This window comes from Rhipicephalus microplus, chromosome 9 (assembly GCF_043290135.1).
Source record: "Rhipicephalus microplus isolate Deutch F79 chromosome 9, USDA_Rmic, whole genome shotgun sequence".
Classification (NCBI taxonomy): domain Eukaryota; kingdom Metazoa; phylum Arthropoda; class Arachnida; order Ixodida; family Ixodidae; genus Rhipicephalus; species Rhipicephalus microplus.
In genome coordinates, this window is record NC_134708.1 from 36,130,674 (window position 1) to 36,143,827 (window position 13,154).

A 13,154-nucleotide genomic window follows, 5' to 3' on the forward strand; every position below is an offset into this window, starting at 1 on the left:
ACGACATAACCGGTGACGCCGACATGAACAGGCCAAACATCAGTACTCGCATGATGACATAATGCAGAAAGAATTGGTGGTTCTCCATTCGAAACAGAAAATCGAATTTCGCGCAGCTCGAAAGAGTCAGCATCATCGCTTCTCTTCGAAAGTACCTCCAAGCAATTCGAACAATATGCGGATGGCAGTTGTAAATTCTGGCATTCTTTCAATTTGTTCAAGATTTCAGTGCGTCGCTTTCAAATAAAGTAGGCACAAATAAACAATAAAAATATGTTTCCATGTCTTTTGCTAGTGTGCTCTTTCAAGCGAGAGAGAGAGATGATATACTAAATCACTATATCTGCAGTTTTACGTCTCAAAACCACAATATTGCCACATTGCCTCCTCAACTTTTCTCAACGTTCCGTTTCACTGTCAGTAATTCTAGGTGCAAACCGCGCCTGCAGCGTTCGAAAAGCTTCAGGAACGCAGAAGATTCCTTAGTTAAAATTACGCCCACTTCGTGAACATTACAGATTATTCTGGAATCTGCGTAGTCGCTAGCCATAATACTAGAATATTCGACGGCACGTGTATCAATGCTGACGCGCGTCGCCACGTGGCATTTGATCGAAGTCTGACACTCTGTTCGCCGGTATCAGTACCAGCGTCTTGCTGTAATCTGACTTTCCTTTTACGTGGTCTCACGTTTGGCAGAATAAACAGTTTCATCTGACCACAAGCTCTGGAAGTGTCCCTCCTTACAGAGAAAAAATGAAGAACTTTCCGAAAACTCCTTTCATTTATAGCTCACGAGTCCAGTTCTCATACAACAACTTAAAGCTGCCCAGAAGGTCCACGATGCGGTGGTGAGGCTGGGCCTCTTCGTCCCTACGTGGGAGCTGCCCACGATCCTACCCCTATAAAACTGGGGTGGAATCCTTCAGGACCCAAATAAAAGTTTTTCAGCCATCCATTATCCATCTAACCACCCAGTCTGCTCCCTTCGTCCGCGTCATGACCCCGCGAGAATATGATCACGAGAGATGTTATAGTGGTGGGCTCCAGAGATTTTCACCATCTGGTGCTTTTTAACGTGCGCTGACGCCGCATCAGTACATGGGCCTGTACCGTTTCACCTCATTATACAAGTGCGACCACCACGACCAGCAAAGGCATGTGCGCATGCTTTTGCCGATAATTGTTATATTTGATATCACTATGAACTGTTTGTTGTTTAGCGTTTGCACTGTAGTATTTTGATGTGGTGTCTTTTCTTTTTTTTGTGATTTTGTTGGGATTTATGAGCACATGGTACATGTCAGGCTGATGATTGATTGATATGTGAGGGTTAACGTCCCAAAACAACTGTTTGATTATGAGAGACGCCGTAGTGGAGGGCTCCAGAAATTTCGACCACCTCTGGTTCTTTAACGTGCACCCAAATCTTAGTACACGGGCCTACAACTTTTCCGCCTCCATCGGAAATGCAGCCGCCACAGCCGGAATTCGATCCCGCGACCTGCGGGCCAGCAGCCGAGTACCTTAGCCACTAGGCCATCGCGGCGGGGCCACATGTAAGGCTGATGTCGATTACATTGACCTGCTTTTGCCTTCAGTTTTACAGTTGAAGTTAGCGCCCATCCTGTGCACTCCCATTCGTCCGCGTTATTTCGCACAGCCCAGCATCACGTACACAAGATGATTTTTTCACTCAGAACAAACGACGCCCTCGATGATGCCAACACTGGTATTTCAGCAAAACTTGCTCTTTAACGCTATCGTGTTAAAAGGTTAATTCATTGAATCGAATGAAGATTAAAGAGAATCGAAAGCCCAATAAGTAAACTAAGGGGACAGAGTAAGTTAAACGTGAACTAAGTGACTGAATCCCTAGACTGATTTGAAGGCGTCCTGCATAAACCGAACGTATTGAAGGAACATGCGGCTTTGTTCTGGCCAAAAGCGCGTCCGTTTATTGAGTCGCGTGCGCAGAGAATATTGCAGGACAATCACATCTTTCAACTACACTGTCATGCACGGTACGACACATTTGAAGAGGAGTAAGTAACTTTACACACTTATCGCACCATTTTGGGAGTCACTGCGAAGGAATAACCACGCTTTCGTGGTTATTTATCAATATCAAAGGAGTAAGAGTTGGCACAAGAAAATAAGGTTAAGGTTGGTTTAACCAGCCTTTCGAAGAGGCTTCTCGCGTTTAATTAGATGTTCAATCGATGTGGAAGCGCCACAATCAGAAATAAATATAAGAAAATTTTCAGCTAATACAAGGGATTTGAACTCACGACCACTAAGTTAGCATGCGCGTACACCAACCACTTCGCCACACTACGCTACAGCACCACTTGAAAGGAAGCAGGATCATGTAGGCGCCGATGGGTCGTTTGCACACGGCGCGAATATTCCTGCAGTCCCTCCAAAAAAACAGGCGCTTTACTTTACAAGGAGGAAAGCAGCTCCTCTTTGCCGTGTCATGTGCAATCTTTCGCGCACATTCCGTATTTAGGAAAAGAAAGGAGCTCTTTTCGAGGTAACTTTGCAGTTCCTTCACAAGCAAATAGCTCAAAAGTTCATGTGTTATTGCTCGCTGTCTAGCAACGAAAATTGGGGTGATCATTGTCAGCACGTTTGACATCTTCTTGCCCGGCCGGATGGCGTGAAAACTATATGTGTTTGAAGGAAGCTTCACGCACGTGAAGTCGACAATTAAGTGGGTGTATTTTGGTCACCTATAACACAGTCGATCAGTAAACATCGCCAAAGAAACCACTGGCGTAAATTTACGCTGGTTACAACTGACAAAGTAACTTTTGTCATTACGCATTATATACAGCTTCTTCTCTATTCGAAAGAAAAACGAAAATAGAAGTATGAAAAACAAGTTCAGGTTGGGACGTGCCACCGCGTCGATATAAAGTGGATTCGCCACGGCGAAATTATTGATCCTGCCCGCCTACACTTAGTGCTTTCTGAACCTAACGCGGTTTAGCACCTCTTCCATGATCTTCCCCCCCCCCCCCCCTTTGAGCAGGTGCCCCCGCCGCGGTGGTCTAGTGGCTAAGGTACTCGGCTGCTGACCTGCAGGTCGCGGGTTCAAATCCAGGCTGTGACGGCTGCATTTCCGATGGAGGCGAAAATGTTGTAGGCCCGTGTACTCAGATTTGGGGGCACGTTAAAGAACCCAAGGTGGTCGAAATTTACGGAGCCCTCCACTACGGCGTCTCTCATAATCATATGGTGGTTTTGGGACGTTAAACCCCACAAATCCAATTTTGAGCAGGTGAATACTCAAGTAATGACGTCATAATATCACATCAAGCATTTCTGTGACGTGTGACATCATGAGGCGTTTTATGGTGACGCAATTTACGTCATCCTTTGCATCGCTTGCGCTCAGGCCGATGACGTTGATTTTGGTCCATATGTATATACGCGCGTTTGATGCGGCATTTGAGGCTTTCGTGTTAAAGTAAATCACAGACGGAACGTAAGCAGACTGAGTAGTGTTAATTGAATATAGTAAAGATACATTATTATTAGGAACACACATGCTCTATTCCTCCTGGTCTATTGCCGTTATAACTACTCCTTCACAGCTCCACCGGCCTGTGCAGGGCTTAGCAATGGCTGCGCGTCTTGCAACGGCTGGGCTGCGAGAACTCCCGCAGGGGCGGGAGGCGGCTCCTTGTCGGACTCGGCGGACATTGAAGGTTCCAACACGGGTAAGATCTTCTTGCAGGGACCATGTGCAACTGGCGCCTTGTCTGATGGCAACACGGCCCGATCGAGGGCGAGAAGTTGATATCGCGTAAGGATCTCCGAATCCTTGGGTCCCCAGTCGGGCAGTGGCTGCGTAGCCTCGGACCAACTCTGCAAATGCCGCAGGGATGGTGATACGATGGATGTTTTGTCACGTTACCAATCGGGCTAACCGGATGAGACTCATGACGGCCAGCACATATAAGAGAAGAAACAGGGGAAAATGGATGATGCGAACAATTTCTGAGAACTAAAAAAAAAACCTAAAGAAAAGCGCAGAATATTTAAACTAAGAGTGACGCAATGACAAAATGGTATCGCTTTATACCTATAGTTTCTGAGCCAACTATGAATTGCCCTCAACGATACCAATTTGTAACTGCCACATGTGCCATTAGAAGTTGGCTCTGAAGTGTTAGGATACTGTCAGTGCCTACATCTCCGTTTATATACTACACGTTTTTGTTGAAACTTTCGGTCGATAACGGAGCCTGTGTCATGCATTTTCTTCAGTTTTTTGTTCTTTCGTATCACTCGCTGGCCTTTGTGAGTATTTAGCCAGTGGTGCTAAAAAAAAGCCACTACCTTCCATCTCTGCGATTGTAGAAGTGGTGGCGATGGGGCGTCGCTGACGTGGCACTGAGGTAAGAATGTGCTTTTGGTTGTATACCCACCAGTGATTGTGACAGTGACGGTAATACGTAGGTGACGTAATGCTACATCAATGCTATCATCGACTGTGACGCGACGGTGATGGTACTTAAGTCTACTGTTTGTCCATCTCTGTGATTTTGGCGGGGATGCTAACCTTTGCAAATGCAGCAGTAAGGGGAATGTAACGGTAATATTTAGGCAATGGTGCGGAGATCACCGAATCAAGGTTCACTGTTTGTCAGTCTGTATGTGAGTCGGGCCTTGACATTAACGCAGCGGCAACGTGATCATGTAACGCGGTTGTACATGCGAGGTGACATGGGTCATGTTTTTTTTTTTTTTTGGTTGCCGAAGTACGCCAACAGGCGCAGACCGAGTCATACCTGGCGCAGAAAACTTGGAATATTCCACTCAACTCGCTAAATCAGTTGCGAATGCAGTCCTCCGAGATTGTCTACCACACGCGTGGTGGACGATTTCGGAGGCCAAGGGCCACAAGTTCCGATTTCGTCGGTCCTAATTAGAGGCACTGTCCCGATCAGAAAAAAATTCCTTTAAAGCAGTAACTGCAGTAAAATGCCGTTATTGGTGCACTCCTGCGTTTTCGATTATGCCATAAGTTCCTTGTTTGTTCCATCACTTTGAATGTGTGTATCTGAATTCAAGGGTCTCTTTATCATCTAGGGAAACATTCCTCTGCATGAAGCCTACAGTACGTCACTGACCGGTGTCCACAAACGTTCTGCTGAATACCTTACAACAAAAATTCACACGGTGTCTGAATTTTTCGCAGTGCGATTGAAAAAATAAACAACGTCCCTGTGGGAAGCGCGTGTCGTGCGTGCTGTATATGCCGTAGCAGCTACCTAAAGTTTCTTTCGCTGATGAAATCTACTTATATTAGGTTTGTGCGCTTTTGGTTAGGCTCTGCATTATCATAGCCACTGCATGGGTTTCTCTTGTGGCAGATATTATTATTATTATTATTATTATTATTATTATTATTATTATTATTATTATTATTATTATTATTATTATTATTATTATATTATTAAGGCTTCATCCCGAACCCACGATATGACTATGGAAGGACGCCGTAGTGGAGGGTTCCGAAAGTTTGACCATAAGTCCTTTAGCGTGCACCTAGATACAAATACACGGGCCTTTAGCAATTCGCTTCCATCGAAGTGCCACCACCGTGGTCGGCATTCGATTGCGCAACATTCGGCCAGAAACCGAGCAGCACAGCCACGATGCCCCAGATTTGTCCGACGAACCCTACCCGTAAAGCTGTGTTCATACGGCGGTGATGATCATGAACGAATCAGTCGCGTGACATATGACTTGAATAGGTTGTCTCCATAGCCAGCCTGCATACGTACGTCAGGGGAGAATACCTGCTGCAAGGATTGCTCTGAATTGCTACTTGAGGATCTTCACTGTGATTCAAGGCTCCTTGAACCCCCCGAATCGTTCAGCGTGATCCAAAGCGCAAATGAGAAAACGGTGGGCGCACGGTGACTTACTACATCATACACTAATTTCCTCCGCCGTGGGATTACAGCTGATGCGGTGCAAAGTATGTGAGCCAACTAAATGTCTCCGAAGTCTGTTTCGCGGCTTGTCAGAACCACTTCAACGTCATGCAGCACACATATTGTGAGCGCAGTCACTGACTCTTCTTTGACAACTGGATATGTCATCATCATTTGAACGAATTCCTCATCTGCATGTATCATCTTCAGCATGCGTCGGCTTGAGCTCGTCTCGAATAAAACGATTCCTAATAATATCTGCCGAATATCAGAACCACTTGTGCTCTCAAATGGTGTCTGCGCATGTACTGTTTGGTGACACCTGGTAACTCACCCCCTGGCACTTGACGAAGTATACGACACCGCCAATGAACATAAGACAGACGGGCACTGCGACAAGAGCCGCACCGATGACGTGTACCCAGTCAGGATAGACGTACTCCCCCAGTGCCAGCGGTCCACCCTCGGAGAGGCTGCCGATGCAGATAATCTGGTAAGCGTGAAAAAGAAGTCGTATTGAGGCGATTGAGCACTGCACAGTTTTTCTAACACATCTTCATAATCTACACATAATATAACTTTCCAGCCTGCAAAAGCAAAGAGTTTTCCATACTCGCCGTCATGGCTACAAGCGCCGCTGACTCACACTCCCAAGGTGATATGCACACGTATACACCATAAATTAGACTGGCGGATGGTCGCTAATCGAAGGTCGCAGGTTCGGTTCCCGCATGCGGTAAGTGGTCATTTTGTCCGCGTCACTTTCTTCCCATTTACACTGTAATTACTACAATTAACGTCCCTTATACTTTCCATAAATTTTTTGCGAAGTCTAATGATTGTTTTGTCCAGTAAAATAAATGACCCCTTAAAGTTTGTATTCTTTCGTACAAGTGCAGTGATCCCATATGCTTTATGTGTCAAAACGGCTATATTAGTATCAATAAAAAATATATTTCTTGAGGGCTGGTTTTTCTGACGCAACCTTAATAAAAAACAGCGGAAAATGAAGCCTAGACAGGTTTAGGGGGGCGCGAATTTTAGCTTTTAGGTGTATTATACTATTTGTGACATAGACGCGAAGAAAGCAAAGCGAGGAAAATGACAACCTGATCAGGTCTCTTATGCCTTACCTTGGCTTCATTATCTTTGTTTTCATTAAGCATATATGGTGATGAAGCAAGATATGGTGGAGTGCTACGGAATTATTCACCATATGGTGTTTGTTTGTTTTGTTTCAGAAGCTCAGCCTCGTATCCACTTTACCACCGAGAAGCACAACTCTAAATATGCGTCATTCCTTTTTTTATTGTCCACAGTACCATTATGCGTGCGCAAGTTTCTAATAGAAGAGGGGAAGGTGGGTTTATCGCAGCACCTTCCTCCCTACTATGTCAATGTATTGGGCCGACTTTTCACCCCCTTCTCAGGATAGTAAAAAGAGTGCCCCCCTTCCCCCCCCCCCCCGTTCGCATAGCAATGCTCAGTACATATTGAAGCACGCCGATCATTAATAAAGCGAGATGAACGCTAGACAACCGTAAATCGAATCATATTGATCACCCAGATATAGTGATTTGTTAGCACACTGATGGTACTTTGCGCAGCTGTGCATGCACATATTAGCACAATCACAATAACACTGCATAATAAAAGAGTGCATGTGTCTGCCAGTTTTTGCTAAAAGGGGGTGTTTAAGGCTCCTCATGTGTTAAATTTTGACCTGACATTTCAGGGCTATTGATTTTATTACAAATAATGATCATTTTCTGCGAGCATCTATATAAAAACATACCACGCTTTTTTCAGATACGCTGTATCGCGTTGCTGGGTCGTTTGTTCGGGCTACTTCTTCCTTTTTTTATGTCATAAATTGTTCTATTCATATTTAAATCTTGAATTTGTGTCATAGTTATGGTGTGTTTTGTTTCAGCCACAACAATGCTTTGAAAATGTTTATTGCTGTTACACTTTGTATATCTCTCTACTCCTCTTTATAGAGACGGCAGCTGAGGGAACAATTAAACCAACTGCTGGTATACGCTATAGAATAAACTCTTGTAATATTGATCCGTAAGCTCACCAATAGCAGCATCGGGCACAAGAACTTCCAACAAAGTTCCACTGCAAAGCCAGGCGACGAACCAAGCATGAACTCTACATCTGTGCTTAGCTTTTTTATGCCTGAAAAAATAGAAAAAAAAACAACAGAAATTGCGGCCGTTTGTCTTCCTTTCAGGGTCACTTAGTCCTTGCGCAAAAAATTCAAGACAGAAATGCTTAATTGAACGTTGACAGATCAATCAATCAATCTATCAATCAAGAAATAAATCAGTGAGCATCGTCTACTCAAGATAACAAACTTTATGGATCATATATTTTGGTCGACAAAAAGGTTGGAGTTCAGACCATGACAAGCAAAATCTACGCGTAGGTTCGAGCAATCAAACCAATAAGGTGTAAATAATCAAAAACAAAGATGAAATACAATAACGAGAAATTGACTCTTAGGCAATTGTTCCTCCATAATGAAGACTCAAGTTAGACCACTCACTAAAATTGTGGTTTTGTGCACCTATATGTATGGATGTTTTATCGGTGTAAAGGGCAGAATTTACTTCTAAAAGAAATAGCACAAGGATGGCTTGATGTATACTATTTTTGGACACAACAAAGAATACGTAGTGGCAAGGGCAAGCAGGAGATGCTCTTATTGGACACAAAAATGTCATTTTGTGGTAAGCTTCCCAAATGTTGCTATTATTCAGTATCCTACGTGCGTTTATTCCGTGACATCGAAAACAATAGAGAGACCTCTGCTGAAACTCTCGACCTACGCTCAGAAGCATTGATAGTGGCAATAAAAGTCTTCAAAGCAAGTTGACATAGTTTCCAAGCATTTTTCACGTAGCAACTTTTCATTTAGGCTTTTCCCCAATCTTTTAAAAAATAACTCGAGATGCCTAAAAAAGTTCAGAATGCGGTGCCAACACCGCCACTTTAACAAAAAACATGACAAGATAAAATGTCGTCGTATTTTCCTGCTTAATATAAAGGAGACTCATCAACTCGAGTAATCTAAGATATTCATCAATAAATGACCCTCAGTTGTCTATGTTAAGTGTTGCGTAGCTCCGAGCAACTCAACGAGATAAATACAAAGCTTGGATGCTGTGCGCTGTAGTTACACCTTGTTATGGCTGTAGTATATCTAGAGTAGTCATACCGTAGCCAATAGCCATGTAGCCGATCTCGAAGAGTGCGATCCACCGAATCAAGTTGTCGGTGACTTTTGTGTCGATAGCAGTCAGCATGTAGAAGCCACCCTGCATGTTCGAGGGCATAATAACCATATAGCTGTGTAATCTTCCTCAAGCACACATATGTTTGTTATTTTTTAGTTGCGTATAAAAGTTGAATTTTCTGAATCTTCAGATAAGTGTGTGACTACTGTTCGTGACGCACGATGCAAGTGATTCTTTTTTTTTTCAGCGCGCTTTAATATACCAAAGAGATCGATAAGTGTGTGGCTCTTTAGTGCTGCAGGACTGAGGAAGCACGACATTCTGAAGAGATTCCGCTTGGTCAGTTACAGGGAAGACCAGTTTCTTGATTAGACACGTAGCTGGTTAAGACAGAAAAAAATTTCAGTGAGGACATTAGACAAGTTAGGACGTCAGAAGTGTTGAAACGCATCTGTAGCTTCAAGCTACGTGACATGCATTAAAGTCGTACACGTTTGGGTCGCGGTGCTGCCAGTGATGATCAGTAGGGTTTTGTTGCGCAAGGGCCATGGGTGGCCACAGAGCAACATTACTGATGATGTAGTGCCAGCGTTGTCTCATGAGTTTATGGTAGTATTAGGGTAGGATTTCGATGGTAGGTGTACAATGGGTGTAAAGATGCCTAAAATGACGTGCTGCATCTAGGTGTATATAGTACATAGTATAAAATCTTATAGTATATATGTAGTATAACATTATTCTATGTGTATATAGTATGCAATTATAACGATGGCGCGTAACGTAACCTATGAGTGTGATACGAACGTTGATTGAGTATATGGTTATCTATACAAGTGAGAAATAGGAAGTAACAGGAATGCCTGCTGAAAGTTCTTGAGGCCCAAAAGCCACGGAGCCCAGAACAAGCAGTGAAAGGCAGGCTAGTGGGTACATGTTTTCAAAGAAGAAATAAACAGCGCTCATGCGGGACAAAACAAAGGGAAGACGTGAGAAGAAGCGCTGACAGCAAACTGAAGATGTATTAAGGGGAACCAGTATATATACGCGAAGAACAAAAGAAAAAGGCACGATGTAAGATTAGAAAACACTTTTAGTCACAGGGGTCACGCCAGGTAGCGCATTTCTCTGTCTAATATAGACTAAAAATATTGCACACTTAGACTTTCTTCAGTGATTTCATAGGCCTCGTATATCTCTCCAGCGTGCTTGGCAAGGCGAAGTGTAAAGAGGATGACATCAAACAGGGGGCGTGTGCATCCGGGCTTAGCACAATCTAGGGCTATATTGCTTTCAACAAGAGTTTTCAAACAAAATGCACGTTCTCGCAACCTATGAGCCAATTAAAATGAAATAAGAAGCAAGGTTTGGAATAAAGTTATGCCAGAATTTTTCCACAGGAGATTTGCTTCTATTATTTCAGAGTGAAGTAGTGCAACGCTGAACAGAAGACAATAATTGGCACGCATAACGCATCTAAGATTGAAGAAGCATCCTCGAACATAGCACCGCTCCGCTCCTGCCACTAGGTACACCACAGCAGCTTGAATAGGACGACTCCAAATCTGAGCTCGATATGACCAACTTATCCAAAATTGTGCAGTCAGGCTGCGCTGCACTCAAGATGTGGTCCTTTCAGGCTAGCTCATGTGCCAGGAATCGTTCATGGTTTGCGTTCCACAGAATAGTAATAACAGAGCCCCAGTTCCTGGTTATATATTCACATTTTACACTATGTGGCATTCGCGGCCAAATGTTTTGATCATATCGGAACAGCTTCCTTATAAGACCATAAAGCAGACGCTTCCATAAGTACTCACTCAGTCACAAAAGCCAACCGGACTCTACATTTCGTAAAAAAAAAAAAACAGATTGTTTGAATTCTGGCTTAGCTAGAGAATGTATTCCCTACATATACTCAGCAGTCAGTAGTGTTTTCTGCGACTCGTAGATGGTCACATTATCAAGTATGCGCATTTGCCGTGGCGCCAAGGCCTGAACGTTTGTCGCCGACCTTACGTATCATGCGTCCGCATGCAGAGAAGTCATTCATTTCTGCGTGAGTATCATTGCCGGTACATTTTTCACCATGTGTCGCTATGCATGGGGTGTCAGAGAGTGAGTGAGTAAGCGTGTGAACAACTGAATGAGTGAGTAATTGGGTGACTGATTGATATTTCATTACTTGATTAAGTGACTGAGTTAGAAAGGAAAATAATGATTTGTGTATTGATTGAGTCGGTCGTGGAGTGAGTGAGTGAGGGAGAGAATGAATTATGAACTGATCGAGTCAGTCATGATGTGAAAGAGTGAGTAAGCAATTGAGTGAATTATGAAATGACTGAGTCAGTCGTGGATCCAGTGAGTGAGAGTTCGTGGCAGCGATGGCACTAGTGTGCACGCACTCGTGTCCTGCGCCCACATCCACTCTCGATCACCTGCATAGTGAGTGGTATGCCGAGCAGGAAGCCGACGCAGCAGGCGATTGCGGCGAGAGTGGTACGACGCTGACGCAGGTACTCGAAGCCGTCCTTGAGTGGAGACAATAAAGTCTCCAGAAACACCATCTGCGGGGCAAATACGAGCCACGTCAGGTTCTCATTTGAAGCACTTCTTCGCATTTCTGTCAATATATTGTTTCGTTAAATTGACACGGGGTGCGTCTATTTAGAATCTATTTTTATACTGATCCGTATAGCATCGACTAAGATGGAGGACAGCACGCATAACCGACAAACTACTTCCTCATTGTCGTCTTCTGATAGCTGATATGTCAGCTACGTAGCATTCCCCCCCCCCCCTCCGGTGGTAAAAGCGTTGTCTCGTTGCACATTAATTACGGTCTTTAGAAGGCAGCTGGTAAGGTTTTAGCCTGCTGGCGTGCACATCACTGGGTGTGGTAGCAGGCAGGCTTGTGGTTTCAGATGCAGGAAGGGTATCATAGGTGACGTCAATACCTGGCGGATGATACAGTAAGGACGCATGTAGCGAGACAACAGCTTCGCTGATAAGCCAACTCGATGAACTGGACACTACAGGAGAACGAGAGAATAGGGCGAGAAGCGAACGTCAACATGCCAGCTGTCGCAGATGGCTTTCTGGGTGTCTTGCGAAGGAAAAAGTCTAGAGCAGGTGATGTGACGTGCGTGTTCGGCACGAGCAATGGCGTCGCGTGCATATTCGGTTGACGGCGTTGTAGTGGTCGGAAGTAGGGTGCCGAGTGGTAAGGTCGGATCAAGGCCATAAAACAAATAGAAAGGTGAATAATCTGTGGTGTCGTCGCGCGAAGAATTGTACGCGAAGGTCACGTGAGGTAGCGCCAGGTCCCAGTCATGGTGGTCGGAGGACACACACATCGCGAGCATGTCCACGATGGTGCTATTTAGGCGTTTGGTCAGGCCATTTGTTTGGGGATGGTATGAAGTGGTCAACTTGTGTTGCTTCGAGGAAGAGCGCAGAAGGTCGTCGATCACTCGGGACAAATGCGCGGCCGCGATCTGTGAGTAATTGGCGAGGAGCGCCGTGGTGTAGGATGGCATCATGAAGCCAAAAATCCGCAACGTCAGCAGCGGTGTTGGTGGGGAACGCTCGAGTGATGTCATACCTAGTCACGTAGTCTATAGCAACGGCGACCCACTTGTTTCCCGATTTGGACTCACGAAAAGGACAAAGAAGATCTATACTAATAATATGTACAACCAATGCACCGCTTGATGTTGACGTCTTTCATTCATACCTAGTTAGCACATTTTAGATGCAAAGTGGCTTATGGTCGGCACTCATCCCTTGTCCGTCGTCGTAGTCACGATAGTACACCGAGCACCCACTAGATGGCTCTGCGGTAATGCTCGCTACATTGCGGCTCGTATGAAGTATGAGTGGAGACATCTAGCGAGGCTGCTCTGCTCTGTATATTCAAAGTGCTAACTCCTCTCTTGATCATACACTAAGCGTAGTA

General features: G+C 44.5%; 1 protein-coding gene across 3 annotated transcripts in view; it reads right to left on the reverse strand.

Moving 5' to 3' along the window:
• Positions 1-3,494: 3,494 nt before the first annotated feature.
• The window catches only part of LOC142771663 (sodium-dependent proline transporter-like), a 55,843-nt gene continuing 46,183 nt past the window's right edge, over positions 3,495-13,154 (reverse strand). For all 3 annotated transcript variants that reach the window (XM_075873446.1, XM_075873447.1, XM_075873445.1), the window contains 5 exons: positions 11,635-11,763; positions 9,181-9,280; positions 8,038-8,138; positions 6,289-6,444; positions 3,495-3,876 (listed from right to left, as the gene is read on the reverse strand). In XM_075873446.1, coding sequence (XP_075729561.1) covers positions 3,589-3,876; positions 6,289-6,444; positions 8,038-8,138; positions 9,181-9,280; positions 11,635-11,763 — 774 coding nt within the window. In that variant the 3' untranslated portion in view covers positions 3,495-3,588. The remainder of the gene's footprint in view (positions 3,877-6,288; positions 6,445-8,037; positions 8,139-9,180; positions 9,281-11,634; positions 11,764-13,154) is intronic.